General features: G+C 50.9%; 1 protein-coding gene across 1 annotated transcript in view; it reads left to right on the top strand.

Moving 5' to 3' along the window:
• Positions 1 to 5,955: 5,955 nt before the first annotated feature.
• LOC115910801 (voltage-dependent N-type calcium channel subunit alpha-1B-like) overlaps positions 5,956 to 14,175 on the top strand; it is a 328,893-nt gene continuing 320,673 nt past the window's right edge. Inside the window, 2 exon segments of the mRNA XM_030961242.1 lie at positions 5,956 to 6,601; positions 9,842 to 9,947. Of these exon segments, the coding sequence (XP_030817102.1) occupies positions 6,342 to 6,601; positions 9,842 to 9,947 (366 nt within the window). The 5' untranslated portion in view covers positions 5,956 to 6,341.

Raw genomic sequence — 14,175 nt, 5'->3', positions numbered from 1 at the left:
ATGACAACGCTGAAAATAACCCAGGCAGGGTGTGACTCCTGCTGCAGTGGGATTTGACACCTCATGCACTGGGAGCTTTGAGTAATGTCCAGCAAACTCCTGTGGGGGACAAACACAGAGGGGCTTGGATTTTGTCTTCAGCTTGCATTAACAAGTGACTGGTGAAATTCCCAAATTTCTCTGGCTTTTTTGCCCATCTGGCTCCAGATCTGTATTGTAAATCCATGGTGAGCCCCGTGGCAGGGAAGAATGATGCATCTGACTCCATGTTCTCACAAGGCGAATTTATTATTTTATGATACTATATTATATTAAAGAATACTAAACTAAAGAATACAGAAAGAATATTTACCGGATGTTAAAAAGATAATAATGAAAACTCTGACTCTTTCCAGAGTCCTGACACAGCTTGGCCCTGATTGACCAAAGAGTGAAAACAACTCACAGCAGAATCCAATGGAACAATCACCTGTGGGTAAACAATCTCCAAACACATTCCACATGAGCAGCACACAGGAGAAGCAAATGAGATAAGAATTGTTTTCCTTTTCTTTGAGGCCTCTCTCGCTGCCTTTCAGCTTCCAGGAGAAAACCCTGGGTGAAGGAGTCATCTTCAGGGAATGTGAATGCCACAGAACTGGACCTGGTGCTCTGTCAGTTCTTAGGATGCTTCTGCCCCTTGGATTCCCAGAGTGAAGCTCATGCAGAGCTGAGCCTGTGCACGACTCAAGCTCAGATAAAGTCGGATTTGAAAAGCTGTTTTGACATCGAGATGCTGAGAAGCATCCAGGCAAACGTTCAGAAGAGCCTAAGGAGAGGAGAGACCTGAATCTTAAGGAGGATTAGATGTCTAATCATTTACCACAGACAGATATGTACGGAGAGACAGGCAAAGACTCCCCAAATCTCCCTCTCCTGGTGAAGCCCTCAGTTTGATTGAGGTCCAAATAATGGAAGAGAGGGTGTGAAATTGTCTTTCCCTGCTGGCCGGTCTTGGAGACCAATGGGGTAGAAATGATCTTAGAAATGCTGTGGAAAAATAAAAATATGAAGGCTGTTATACTTTTAAGTCCCTTTTATCTCTCATCTTCTCACAGTTCCCTGCCACAGGCGCTGTCTGTGAGCAAACACATTGTTTCCACACAGAGCAAACCCTGTTCTGCTGGTGCTGGAGCTCAGAAGGGAGCTCTGAGCACCACTGAGGTGTCTTGTCCCTCTTCAACCCATGGGCAGCTTTGTGTCCCTCTGTCCTGTGATTTCCTGCTTATTTCCTGTGAATTTTCCTGCGTGGTGCTGTTCAGACATTGGTCCTGCTTGCATAAGTATTTTCTGAGCTGAAAACCTCATTTATGAGCTACCTGGGACTGAACTCCGCTGGCTCCTGCCACTGCCAGCAGCTGGGCTTGGAGTCGTGATCCACCTACGAAAGAATTCAGCTCAAGAGGAGCAGCTCCTGCTCCCCTGGGGCTCACAGGGTGGGGAAGGTGCTGAGCAGGGACTGCCAGCTCCTGCTTTCTCTCCCTGCCCTACTCTGGGCTACCTCCCTTCCCTCAAATGCATTTCAGCTGATCCTTTAAACGCTGCCCTTGCTCTGTGGTGGGCTGGCAGAGCTGTGTGGAGCTGCGGGATGGGGATGGTTCCAGCCTGGGGAGCCTGTGCAGCCCCTCATGCTGAGGTGGGATTGCTGTGCCAGCACCCCAAGCAATGAGCTCAGGGTCTCTCATGCTCCACATTTTTGCAGCAGCTGGGGGTAATTGGTGTTGAATTTGTGGGGTGCCCCAATAAAGGGAGGATTGATGAACCTGACTCCATGTTCTCACAAGGCTAATTTATTATTTTATGATACTATATTACATTAAAAAACACTGTACTATACAGAAAGGATACTTACAGAATGCTAAAAAGATAATAATGAAAACTCCTGACTCTCTCCAGAGTCCTGACACAGCTTGGCCCTGATTGGCCAAAGAGTGAAAACAACTCACAGCAGAATGCAATGGAACAATCACCTGTGGGTAAACAATCTCCAAACACATTCCACATGAGCACAACACAGGAGAAGCAAATGAGAGAAGAATTGTTTTCCTTTTCTCTGAGGCCTCTCAGCTTCCCAGGACAAAATCCCTGGGCAAAGGGATTTTTTCAGAGAATGTGAATGCCACAAATTGGCCCTGGGGGTTTGGGACACTAAACAATGGCATGATCAGGACTTGTCTAGGAGGAACTGTGTCTTCAAAAGGCCTCTTTTCCCTTTGTTCACTCTCTTATTCTGGAGAAAAGGTATCAGAGCATCTTCCTCATGGAAAAGCCATTCTACGTCCTCTGGCAGACCTGAGTGCCAGCTTTAACAATTTCCTCTGCCTGCATGGCAGCAGGATTCTCCTCCAGCACAGCTGGTGCAAAATGGGAGTGAGGAGAGCAGGAATCCCTGGCCAGGAGCACCTTGGGAAGCTGCTTTTCTTGGCCTGAAGCTCTGAACCTTCCCGTGGGCTGGAAGGAGATGTGCAGTCTGTGTTGTTTGTTTATTTTTAAAGGAAATGTGCTCCTGGGAGCTGCTCTGCTTGGCAATGCCCTGGATCCAGAGCCTCAAGATGGGATTGAAAAGTCTCCTCTGTTCCTCAGCCTTGTAAATTCTGAGTAAAACCAGCCTATCTGTAATTCCCTGAGCTCACCTGGACAAAAGCTGTGCTGGGGAGCTTTGACCTTCCCTCCAAGATACTCCGGGTGTAGGGCAGGATCCAGGGAAGTCAGGGTGTGGTGGGAATCCTTTCCTCTCTTGAAGGAAGAAATCTTCTTTCCTGCTGATGTTTTTGCAAATGTCCCCCCTCTGTCCTGCTCAAAGGGGGATGTTTGGGCTGTGTCCCTAAATTTTAGCCTCATGCTGGAAGCAACTGGAGCACAGCAAGCTGAAAATCCACTTTGTGATTTCCCCAGAAACCCCTCCAGAGATGGAGGCAGAGATGGATCCAGACGGTCCCAGCAGCTCCTGGGAGCTGCCCTGATGGGGCAAACAAACAGACCAGGGCTGCTCTCCATGGCCCCAGTGTCCCAGGCACCTGGCAGGAGCCCTGCTGCCACTCTGGGCCTTTTTCTCTGCCCTGACTGTGCCTTGGCAGATGGAAGTGCTGCTCCATTAATCTCAGTCACCTGCCTCAGGCTTGGGCTGGAAGTGGAAGTCCAGGGGAGCGCTTGGTTGCCTGGCAAAGCTGCTCAGGGAGGAGGAAGGCTCCTTGTTAAGCTGTGCTGGAGAGCAGAGTGATTTACTCACCTCTGTCTTCAGGGCTCGTGAGGAGGAGTCACTCATGACCGAGTCCACTTTTAGAATTTTCCATGGAATGCTCTTTGTCCTCCCGTAATGGGAGATTATGGATGTCTGACCTGTTTCAGTGCTCCGAATTTTTTGCTTTCTCTTAACTCCCCTGCTTTTCTCCAAATCTTAAAAAGCCCAACTAAATCCTGGCGCTTCCCCTCTCAAAGCCAAATAATCCTTGCAATTGCAATCTCCTTCTCTTCTTTAGGGCTTTCAATGCTTAAGGTCTGTGTGATCTTCCTTAGGGTGTGAAAAAAAACAATCCAGGAAAAAAGCCCTGAGCATGCAGATTGAGGAAAGGGCAAAGTGGTTTAACAGAGCATCCTCACGACATGCTCACATCATTTTCTCACTGTCACGAACACCCCCACTGCCCTGGCTGCTGATTTCACTGCAGTGCTGTGGTGGGGAGCTTGTTCTGGGAGAGGCAGAGTGGTTTGGTGGCTGTAGGAGGAGAGAAGGGGATGTGGAGGTCAGGATTTTCCCTGATTCTCAATAAGACCTGATGCAAAAGACAGCTTTTATTTTTATTTTCTTTTTTTTTTTTTTTTTTCTTTTCAGAGCCGTTGTGTCATCCATCCCCCTGATTCTGTAAGCACAGGAGGATGAAGATTTTGGAAACCAATGTATTTTTTTTTCTCCATGTACTGATTTCCATCTGGAGAGGTGAGGGGTTATTGAAAATGGCATTTCATCTTCTAGGAGTCACTGAGAAAAAGTCAGGCTTTTCCACTGAAAAAGGATATAGGAGATGTAGTGGCCAGAAGCACAAAAGTGAAATATTAAACCACTAAGTAAGTTAGTTAGTTTAATAAAAATGAAACGAGTAAATAAGTCAGCTGGGGGAACCTTGACTTTCAGATGAAAGAAAAATCCATCATAGGATACAATGCAGTGAGGATAAAAGTGATTTTTAGGGAAAATTTTAAAGAAAGAAGAGCTCCCTGCACCCTCCTTCTCCATCCACAAAATAGGGGAACTTTCCCATTTGTGTGGATCAGCTCAGCAGTGCTCAGGGGTGGAGATCCTCGGAGGAAACTCTTGTTCGAATCTCTGCCCAGGGTCTGTCTGAGTGGAACAGGGATGCTGAGCCACTCCAGCATCTGTCTCCGGGCAAAGTTTTTCCCAAAGACTCCAGCACTCAGCCTCATCTGCAAATTATCCAAACCTGGGGAGGGGAAAAGGTCTTTTATTGCATTGCCAGCAAGTGCAGGGGAAGGCAACCTCCAGACCGGAGCTGCTCTCTCTGCCCTGCTCCGCAGGGCTCGCAGACCCCTGTCGGTGTCGGGGGCTGCCGGTTCCTGCTGCGTGCGACCCTGGAGGCAGCAGGATGTGATTCACCTCCTTCCCTCGCTGCTTTCCGTGCCTCAGAGCCGCTCCTGGCTCCCCTCGGCTGCCGGTGCCGCCTCCGGGAGCGTCTCCTGCCTGTGCTGCAGTGTGCGAGAGCCCTTCAGACACCGAGCCCCGGCGCAAGGAGCCAGTTCCTTCCGGAGAGTCACCCTTTGCGTCTTGCCAGACCTTATTTGTGTCACTTGTGGCTGCTGCCAGCCCTCTGACTGGCTCCTGAAGCCAGCAGATGTTATTGCTCCAGGCTTGCCTGGTCGGTGGGCTGGTTTTGCACCGAGCTTGGATGACTAAGGCAAAAAACACATTAGCGGCAGAGTCCAGGCTTTCCTTGCTGGGGAGGAAGTGAAAATGTCCCCCCGTTGACAGCCCTGACTTCTCCGAGGGGTCTCTTCTCAAAGTTAATAGTTTCTACCCCAAATTTAGCCTAAAATGCAAAAGCATTTCCTCGCCAGGTACTGCAGTGTCTGTTGCCGTGCGGCGCTCCAGGAACAAGGAGGAGTTATCTCTCTGACTTGTGCTGGAGGGGAGCAACAGAGGGTGTTGGAATAAACAGGATTAAAGGATTTCATCCATAAATACGGGATTAAAGGTATCCAGCGCTCCGCAGGAGTCATTCAAACCAAGGAGAAACAAAGTAAGTTGTGCACAAGGGCGCAGCTCTGCTCGCAGCCAGCCCGTGCCGCACATCCCCGCCCGTGCCCGGCGCCGTGAGCGCTGCGGGCACCGCATCCCCCGCCCCGCACCCGCCCGTGCCCGCCCCGAGCCCCCGGGGGCTGCCAGCTGGGCACCCCCCGAGCCCCGAACCCCATTTTTACTGTGACTTCCCCGCCCGTGGCAGGAGGAATATGGGGTGACGGGAGCTCGGGAGCTGCGCTGCCCGCGCCGCGCCTCGGGGCACCCGTGGGGGCAGCAGCTGGGCAGCGCACATCTGGGCAGCGCACATCTGGGCAGCGCACATCTGGGCGGCGGCGCGCAGGCGCGGGGGCTGCCTCGCCGGTGCCCCCCACCCATCGGAGCGGCAGCACCCCCGGCCGGGGCTCTGCGCGCCCGCGGAGCGCTGCGCAGGGGCGGGAGGGGGGGGATCGAGCCCTCCTTCCCCGGGGAGTGGCCGCGGCTCCGCCGTATTTACCGGGGTGGGCGGCGGCGGCCGGGCCGGGCCGGTTCCATCCTCCCTCCTCTCTCCCCGCCCGCCCTCCGGTGCCGGTGACTGGAGCGGGCGGAGCCGCGGCGGCCGATTGGCTCCGGGCATCACATGCGGCGGGGCCGGGCCGTGCCGGAGCCGTGCCGGGCTGGGCTGGGCACGGCGGAGCGCTCCCGCGGCGGGCACGGCAGCAGTGCAGCCCCTTCCCAGCCCAGCGCCCCGTGGCCGAAGGGACCGCGGCCACCCCGCGCCGCCCCGGCCATGAGGTCGGGCCGGAGAGACGCCACCTGTGCGGGGAGGTGAGCGGAGCCCCGGAGCCTTCCTCCTACCCCCGGGCAGCCACAGCGGCGGGGAAGCGCAGGGGGTGGAGGAAGGAAAAGGGATATTTTTTGTTTTATTATATATCGATCTATTTTTGCCGCGATCGATCCCGATCCCGCAACTGAAGCCCCCGGAGGGAGAAGTGCTGCGCGCTGTGATGCGTCTTCCTCTCGCCTCGGCTGCCAGTTTGGATTGTAGCGCCCGGCTCCGTGCACTGCGAGGATGGCTCGGTTTGGGGATGATCTGCCAACCCGCTATGGAGGTGGAGGGCCGGCCGGGGCTGGAAGAGGGAGCAGCCGGCAAGGTGGCCCCCAAGCCGGCCAAAGGATGTATAAACAGTCGATGGCTCAGAGAGCCAGGACTATGGCTCTCTACAATCCCATCCCTGTCAAACAGAACTGCTTCACAGTCAACAGATCCCTCTTCATCTTCAGTGAAGATAATGTTATACGGAAATACGCCAAGCGAATAACAGAGTGGCCATATCCTTTCAGGGAGGCTGTGTGGGCATGGGGGGAAGGTGGGGAGGGGGAGAGGGAGGCTGAGGGGCAGAGACCCCTCCAGGCAGCGCAGGGCGAGTGTCTGCTGCTGCTGCAGACGGTGGGATTGGGCTGTGCCGTGGGTGTGTGTGCCGGGAGCCCTGTGCCCGACATGATGCACGGCCGTGGCAGTGGGAATCTGGGAATAATCAGGGAATCAGGGAATTGCTTCTGTGGGAGCACCGAGGGTCCTTTTGGTGTGCTTGATGCCAGGAGTGTGTGTAAGCCGTGTCAGGGTGTCTTTAGGGGTGAGAGGTACAGGTGCATGGATTGACATTTCCGACAATTCAAGTCAGGTTCTGTGAGATTCGTGCCCGTGAATCCTGATTTTTATTTCCATCTTGGAGCCTTTCAACTCTTCTGTCTTCCTGTGAATAGAAGAAGGAATGTGGGATAAAAATGGTGACACCTTAGCAGTGAAGCTGCATTGATAGTAGGGGATGTTGAGAGCCCAGGTAAAGCCCAGGAATGCAATCATTGCAGCTCGGTTTTAGCACATCCCCTCCGGAATCCATTTGAATCAACATGAATCATGGCACTTCGATTAGGTGCATAGCCTAAGCTTAGGCTGCACGAAAAAAAAAAAAATTAAAATTAGCAAAGCCTTGTGGCAGAAGGAGGCAGTAAGTGGGGAGAGGGATCATCTGCTGTATTGTGAAAGGGGCAGATGCTTTCTGTCTGAGACCCAGCTCCCAGGCCAAGTGAGCTGCAGTGAGAAGGGGGCTTTGCTCGGAATGATGGTTGTAAGCCGGGAGCAGAGGGGAGCAGGCTGAGGCTCCCAGGGAGCGGATTTTGTGTGTGTGTACAGGAGTGCTTTACACTGGGGGTCTCAGGGGAGCCGGTTGTTTTCTTTTCATTTCATATCACACCCCTATTAATCCTCAGCTAACAGCAGCACGGCCTCCTCCCAGCCTCCTAGCAACACTTTCAGTTGCCACACAGGCCAGCTCCTGCTTAGACTTCCCCAGTTTTCACTTCCTGAGAGGCTAACAGGAAAAATACACCAGTGGAGTCAATGCACTTCCCTTCTCTCCGAACACACACAAACACGTATTGATCTTTCTGTCCATATTATACAATCCCAGCGATTGCTGCATTTCCTCATCCATTTCTCCTGCCCTGCATTTAAGTCTGGATAAACAAGCCCCAAACCCCCGGCGGCAGGCAGAGCATCGCCCTGACTGCGAGGGTAGGCTCAGGCTTTCACTCCCCTGCCTCTTGGGCGATTCGGCTGCATTTTCCGGGGGATGTGGGGAGGGGACCCCCATTGCTGCGGGGCCGGCGGGACCGGCGGAGCCACCGGCGCTTCCCCGCGCCCGAGCGGCGGGGCCGGCGGGCGGGCGGGGCCGGGCGCTGTCCGCGGGGTTGGATTGAGCTGGCCACGGTGCTGAAACCAGGCTGGGCACAGTGCTGAAACCAGGCTGAAACCAGGCTGGCCACGGTGCTGAAACCAGACTGGGCACGGTGCTGAAACCAGGTGACCGTGGTGCTGAGCCGAGCTGACCACGGTGCTGTATCCGGGCTGACCATAGTGCTTGAGCTGAGGTGATGGTGGTACTGAGCTGAGCTGAGCACAGCGCTGGGATGAGCTTATCAAGGCGTTGAGCTGAGCTGAGCACGGCGCTGAAGCCGGGCTGACCATGGTGCTAAGCTGAGCTGACCGTGGCGTCGAGCTACGCTGACCATGGTTCTGAAGCCAGGCTGGCCACAGCGCTGAGCTGAGCTGAGCTGACCATGGTGCTAGGATGAGCTTATCACGGTGTTGAGCTGTGCTGACCACGGTTCTGAAGCCAGGCTGACCACAGTGCAGAGCTGAGCTGACCACGGTGCTGAGCTGAGCTCCCCGCGATGCCGAACCAATCTCTCCACGCTGCCAAATCGAGCTCTTCGGGCGCTGAGCGGAGCCCTCCAGGGTGTTGTGTCTGCGGTGCGGCTCGGCGCTGTCCCTGGTGCTGAGCCGAGCTCTCTGCTGCGCTCAGAGGAGCTCCCCACGGTGTTGAGCTGAGCTCTCCGCGGTGCTGGTTCCATCTCCCCACTGTGTTGGGTCCATCTCTCCATGGTGCTGATCCCATCTCTCTGTGGTCCTCGGTCCATCTCCCCATGGTGCTGAGTCCAGCTCTCCATGGTGCTGGTTCCATTTTCTCTGTGGTGACGGCTCCATCTCTCCATGCTCTGGGTCCATCTCCCCACAGTGCTGGTTCCATCTCTCTCTCCATGCTCTGGGTCCATCTCTCCATGCTCTGGTTCCATCTCCCCATAGTGCTGGGTCCATCTCCCCGTGGTGCATTCCATCTCCTCGTGGTGCTGGTTCCATCTCTCCATGCTCTGGTTCCATCTCTCCATGCTCTGGTTCCATCTCTCCATGCTCTGGGTCCATCTCCCCATGGTGCTGGTTCCATCTCTCCATGCTCTGGTTCCATCTCCCCGTGGTGCTGGTTCCATCTCTCCATGCTCTGGGTCCATCTCTCCATGCTCTGGGTCCATCTCCCTGTGGTGCTGAGCAGAGCCATCTCCTGCCCTCGGCCCCGCTGCTGCCCCTGGCACGGCTCCACCCTGGGAGAGCTGGGGCTCAGCACAACTCAGGGTGGGAGATGGTGACAAAATCAAGGGGGGACCTGGGGCTGGATTTGGATTCTTTTCTCTCCCCACTTCCCTCCTACATCCCCAAAGGGTGCTGATGGTTTTATTCTCAGTGAGAGCAGGCATTGCAATCGAGCTGTAATTCATGTTTTAGAGCTGGATAGGTACTCTAAATTGAACTTTTTGTGCCCATCCCTTATTTGCACCATGTGCTGAAGTTAAATGTTTCTGAAGAAAAATTCAGCAGATGGTGTTTAGTTGTATAATCTATTTGGAGGCAATTTAGCTTATCAATCTCATTGAAAATCAATATGTATTAATAGTTTTTTATTTCCTTTGGACCTTTTGCTTTCTTGCTCCCAGATTCCTTGAGCAGCTCAGCTTGTGTGAGTCTCTAACTCTCTTACAGAAGAGAAGTGCCAATTTCCTACTTGTCTTCCAAACACACCCCAGAAAGAACTGAGGAAGTCAAGGAGACAAATGTCTTAAAAAAATATGAGAAACCTTAGAATGCTCAATTAATGCAACTCTGTGGGTAGAAACAGGATTTGGATGGGGTTCTTCTCGTGTTGTCCAGTGTCTTCTTTAACTTCTGGTCCCCACTCCATTTGAATACATGATTTTAGCTACAATCATAGCCAATTGTATTGTGCTGGCTCTGGAACAACATTTGCCGGATGGAGACAAGACACCGATGTCAGAGAGATTGGTGAGTCGCATTCATTCATTTTCTTTTTTTATTTCCCTAGTCTAATACAAAAAGCAGTCAGCCACTGGCTGTTGTGTTTGGATGTGTTTTAAAGATCCACACGTAAACAGACAGGCACTGATCTGACAATCAGAACAAATCTGTCACAGCAAGGATAACTGTCCCCTCCCAATCCCATCTGCACAAGAATGCTTCATCACTCCAGCCAGCCCTGCCCAGCCACGGAGAGAGCTGGACCTTGTCTTATGATCAGAAGGGCTTCAAACTTAGGTTGCCTCTAAACCAGGACAGGAAGGAGCTGAGGAATGCTTAGAATTATCTTTGGAATCAAATGAACTTCTTTTAAGTTAAGTTAAAATTTTAATTTTCCCAGGGAGTGGTAGAACAGAGTAACCTTTTAGGATTTGTGTGTCTCTTCCTGCCACAGCACAGATCCTTCAAAGAAAACTTTGTGTTCAGATGATTACACTTCCTTTCCAAAAAAAAAATGCAACCAGCTTACAGAGAAAAATAATTTACCCGCAGGCTTTATGGTAATGAGTCCAATTACCTTATTTCAAAAGAAAATGGAAGAATAGCTTCAAAATAATTCTCCCATTTATCATCACTGTAGGAAAACTGTAATTCTTGGTTTGATTTTTCTCCTTTTACTCTCCTCTACTTTTAATGATCTGGAACGTCTTGCATGCCTAAATGCATTCATCCTGCATGTTCAAAGGATGGGGAAATAGGGATCCATATGTGTTTTCCATGTAGATGCTATATTATGCAAACAAAGATAACATTAGGCTTGCTGCCAGAAACGAGAGCCTCTGAATAGTGCTTGCTGCAGTTCCCAAGGATGGCCCATGCCAGTGGGCAACTCTCAGAATCTCACTCTCCAGAAGCAGGAAAAAGTGTGTTAGTGAGGAATCTGGAGAGTCAGGGTCAGAGTTTGGTGCTGGTTTGGAAATGGATCCACTCCTGCTGGCTGCCCTCCTGCACGGGGCTTGCTTTCTCTCTCTGTTGGAATTATTTTTAATTAAGAAGACATGAAGATAAAATAAATCAATGATTGTATGTAGATCTTTCTGCCATTAAACTTGTCTTTGTGTGCTTTGGGGTTGGTTGGCAAGGCCAGCCTGGGGGTGTGAGCAAAGCACAGGTTCAGAGCCAGGACTGAGCTGGGGAAGTGCCTTCCATGGATATAAACATAAGGAAAAGCAGTTTCAGGGACGTTCTGGCTTGGCAATCCTTTGGTTCATGTTGGTTTTATGTTTCTCTGCATCCCTCGATTTATAAGGGCATCCTAGAGGCATTTTTTGTCCTTTTCCCAGTGTATTAATTCCATTTTACAGCACACACACCTTCAGATCGTGCCTAAATCATTCCAAAGGGGGGCCCTGGCATTGCCACCAAGCAGTGTGAGAGAGCTGAGCGAGTTAAATGCACAATCTCTGCCCTGTTGGCTCTGCCTCAGAGAGGAAGGAAGAATTAACCCCTCATTTTTGTCCCAAGCACTGTTATGTATGGTCCAGATATCCTGAAGCCATTTTAACTACAGCACATTTGGAACTCTGAAGTACAAAGTGGTTTTTTATAGAGTAGCACTGAGAATCTTTACAAGTCATGGAATACTTTTTATTTTCAACATAAGCTGGAAAGAATAAGCATTGTGAGCAAGAAAAACTGTCTTCTAGTTTTCAAACTGCATCCTCTTTAGAATTCTCCTGTTACTTCTATAAACTGGAAGTTGTTTCATCAAAAATGTTACAAATCTGTGTTAAACCACAGTAGGGAAACATTCCCATACATTTCCCATTTTCAGGTCCATTCAGGCAAATTCTAAGTCCATGCAGAACAGCAGGTACTTTATTGATGTCTTTAGCAGGAATGGAATTGGTCTTTTTTTGGGCAATGGTTAATGGATATGGCTTTTTTTTTCTCCTGGATTCATTAGAATCTCCAAATTGGAGATCATCAGTGAAGAGTTAATCAGATATTAAGGGTATGAGGAACACATCACAAGCCTTTTGTGACTGGGAGATATTGTCAGAGTTGTTGAAGGAAAACTGCCCAGATAATTTGTTCCACAGAAACAAAGAAAAAAAAAGATTGCCTGTCTGTTAAAGCTGAGGAAAAACGGGAGGAGACAATTCAAACATTTTAATTATGTTTGTTTTTTAATCAAAATTTTCCTCTATTTATCTCCCCAAGACCCAGGATATGATCCTGCAGTGCAATCTCACCAGGCTGTTTTCTGTGCTCCTGTTATTGTCAGACAGGTTAACTGAGCACATGTACAGTACATGCAGTACTCCAAGATTTGGAGTGTCTGGCTTAGGAGAACTCTTTGAATGCACAGAAAAGCATTATTTGGCTCTGGGCTGGAAATTCTGGTCAAAATCAGGGCTCTGAGAAAGCCCCAGCCTGGTGATCAGAGCATTTAGTGGTGAACTGGGGGACTGGCTCAGGTCCTCCATCATCAAACGAGGAACAAACTCATTCTCCTACCAGCAGCAGACTGACCTACCCTGAGGCTCTTTCCTGCTCTGAGCTGGAAGTCTCACATGCTCTGGATGCTGGGAATGTTTCCCTCCCACCAGGAATTGTCCAGTGGAGCAGCTCTGCCCCGTCCATCTCCACCAGGAATTGTCCAGTGGAGCAGCTTTGCCCCTGTCCATCTCCACCAGGAATTGTCCAGTGGAGCAGCTTTGCCCCTATCCATCTCCACCCAGTCAGCCTCCCTCTGCCCCAAAGAATCTTGCATTGTTTGTACACACTGGGGTGATGCAGCTCTAGAGATGCTGAGGGAGCTGTTGTGAGCAGCCCAGAGCCTTGCTGGTGGTGAGAGCTCCAAATGTGGGAATGAGAACTTCCCATCCCAGTCCCCAATGGCCTCGTGGGTACCTTGCTCTCGAGGCTCTGGGCTGTCCACACCAAGACCTCCTTCCCTCCCTGTCTCCTTCCTGATTGCTCAGTTTCCCATGAGGAGCTCCAGGAGACCTCTCCCAGAAGGACAGAGATGATTCCAGAACTTGCAGGACAGGAAATCTCTTTTCTGCCCTGCCCTGCCCTGCCCTGGGGCAGGCCCTGTTGGAAGGCACCAGTGTCATAGTTGAGATGGAGACAAGGCAAAGCAACACACTCCATTTTCAGAAGGCTTCAAACTGCTTTTATTCTAGCCTGCATGCTTTTTATACAAACTCATCAGTTTACACTTCACTCACTGGTCAGGAAAGACAAACATAGTGCTCATTGGAACAGGCAGTTGCAGGTTTCTCTTATTTCTCCTGCTTTCTTTCTTGGTTTTTGTGTCAACGACCTTGGTAGAAAATTATTTCAGGGGTAAATGTGGATCCTCTTATCAAACTTCTCTCTGGCTCTCAGAAGTTGCTGTAAAACCTGTTCCACACCAGAGGGGCTGTGGGATATTCGCTGCAGGCTCGGGGTGTTTGGCTCCCCTGGGTGTTTTGGATGTGAGGACAGAACATCACTTTTCCAACATTTTCAACTCTGTGACAGCTCTGGCAATTTACTAATGGATTGAATGCTTTCTCCCATCCACAGGCACTTAGAGCAGTAATGTGTGAGCTGCTCATATTAACCTTTGCATGAACAAAGCCTTTCACACCCAAACCTCTCCAGGCTGTCACATCTGAAGGCCAAGGAAAGACACTAGGACGTGAAGTAGGAATGGTAATGACTTTCCAGACTCAGAAGTTGTTTCTGATCAGAAACATATTGATTAAATGTGTGTTTGGCCCAGCCTCAAGCTCTGCTGTGTCCACAGCAAACAACTTGCTGGCACAGCTCTGGCTGCTGCCCAGATTCTCTGCCCTCCTTCCAAGTACGCACAGGGATTCTCATCATCACCTGCTCTGCCCCTCTGGAACCCGAGCAGGGCCACAGCCTTTGGTCTGAAGGGGCTTTAGGGTGTCCCAGCAGGGACCCTGAGCTGAGGCAAGGCCATTTCAGTGCTGCACAGGGCACTCAGCCACGTCCTTCCCTCCTTCCATCACACACAGTCAGACAAATCCTTTTGTTTTGTCAGCTGCAGGACCTCTCCCCAGTGGGGCATAAATTTTATTTTTCATCTTGTTGTCACTGCCCTGATTCTTGGGCTGAATCAGTATAAATTTAGGCAGGCTTTAGAAAAGACCTTCTTTCTTTTGCCTCTTATTTCCCCAGCTACTCCCTGCCAACCCTACAGATGAGAGTTTTTCTTTGTAATAAATACCCAAATCCA

This window comes from Camarhynchus parvulus, chromosome 17 (genome assembly GCF_901933205.1).
Source record: "Camarhynchus parvulus chromosome 17, STF_HiC, whole genome shotgun sequence".
NCBI lineage: Eukaryota > Metazoa > Chordata > Aves > Passeriformes > Thraupidae > Camarhynchus > Camarhynchus parvulus.
Note: the sequence above shows the minus strand (reverse complement) of the source record. Positions and strands in the feature narration are given on the sequence as shown.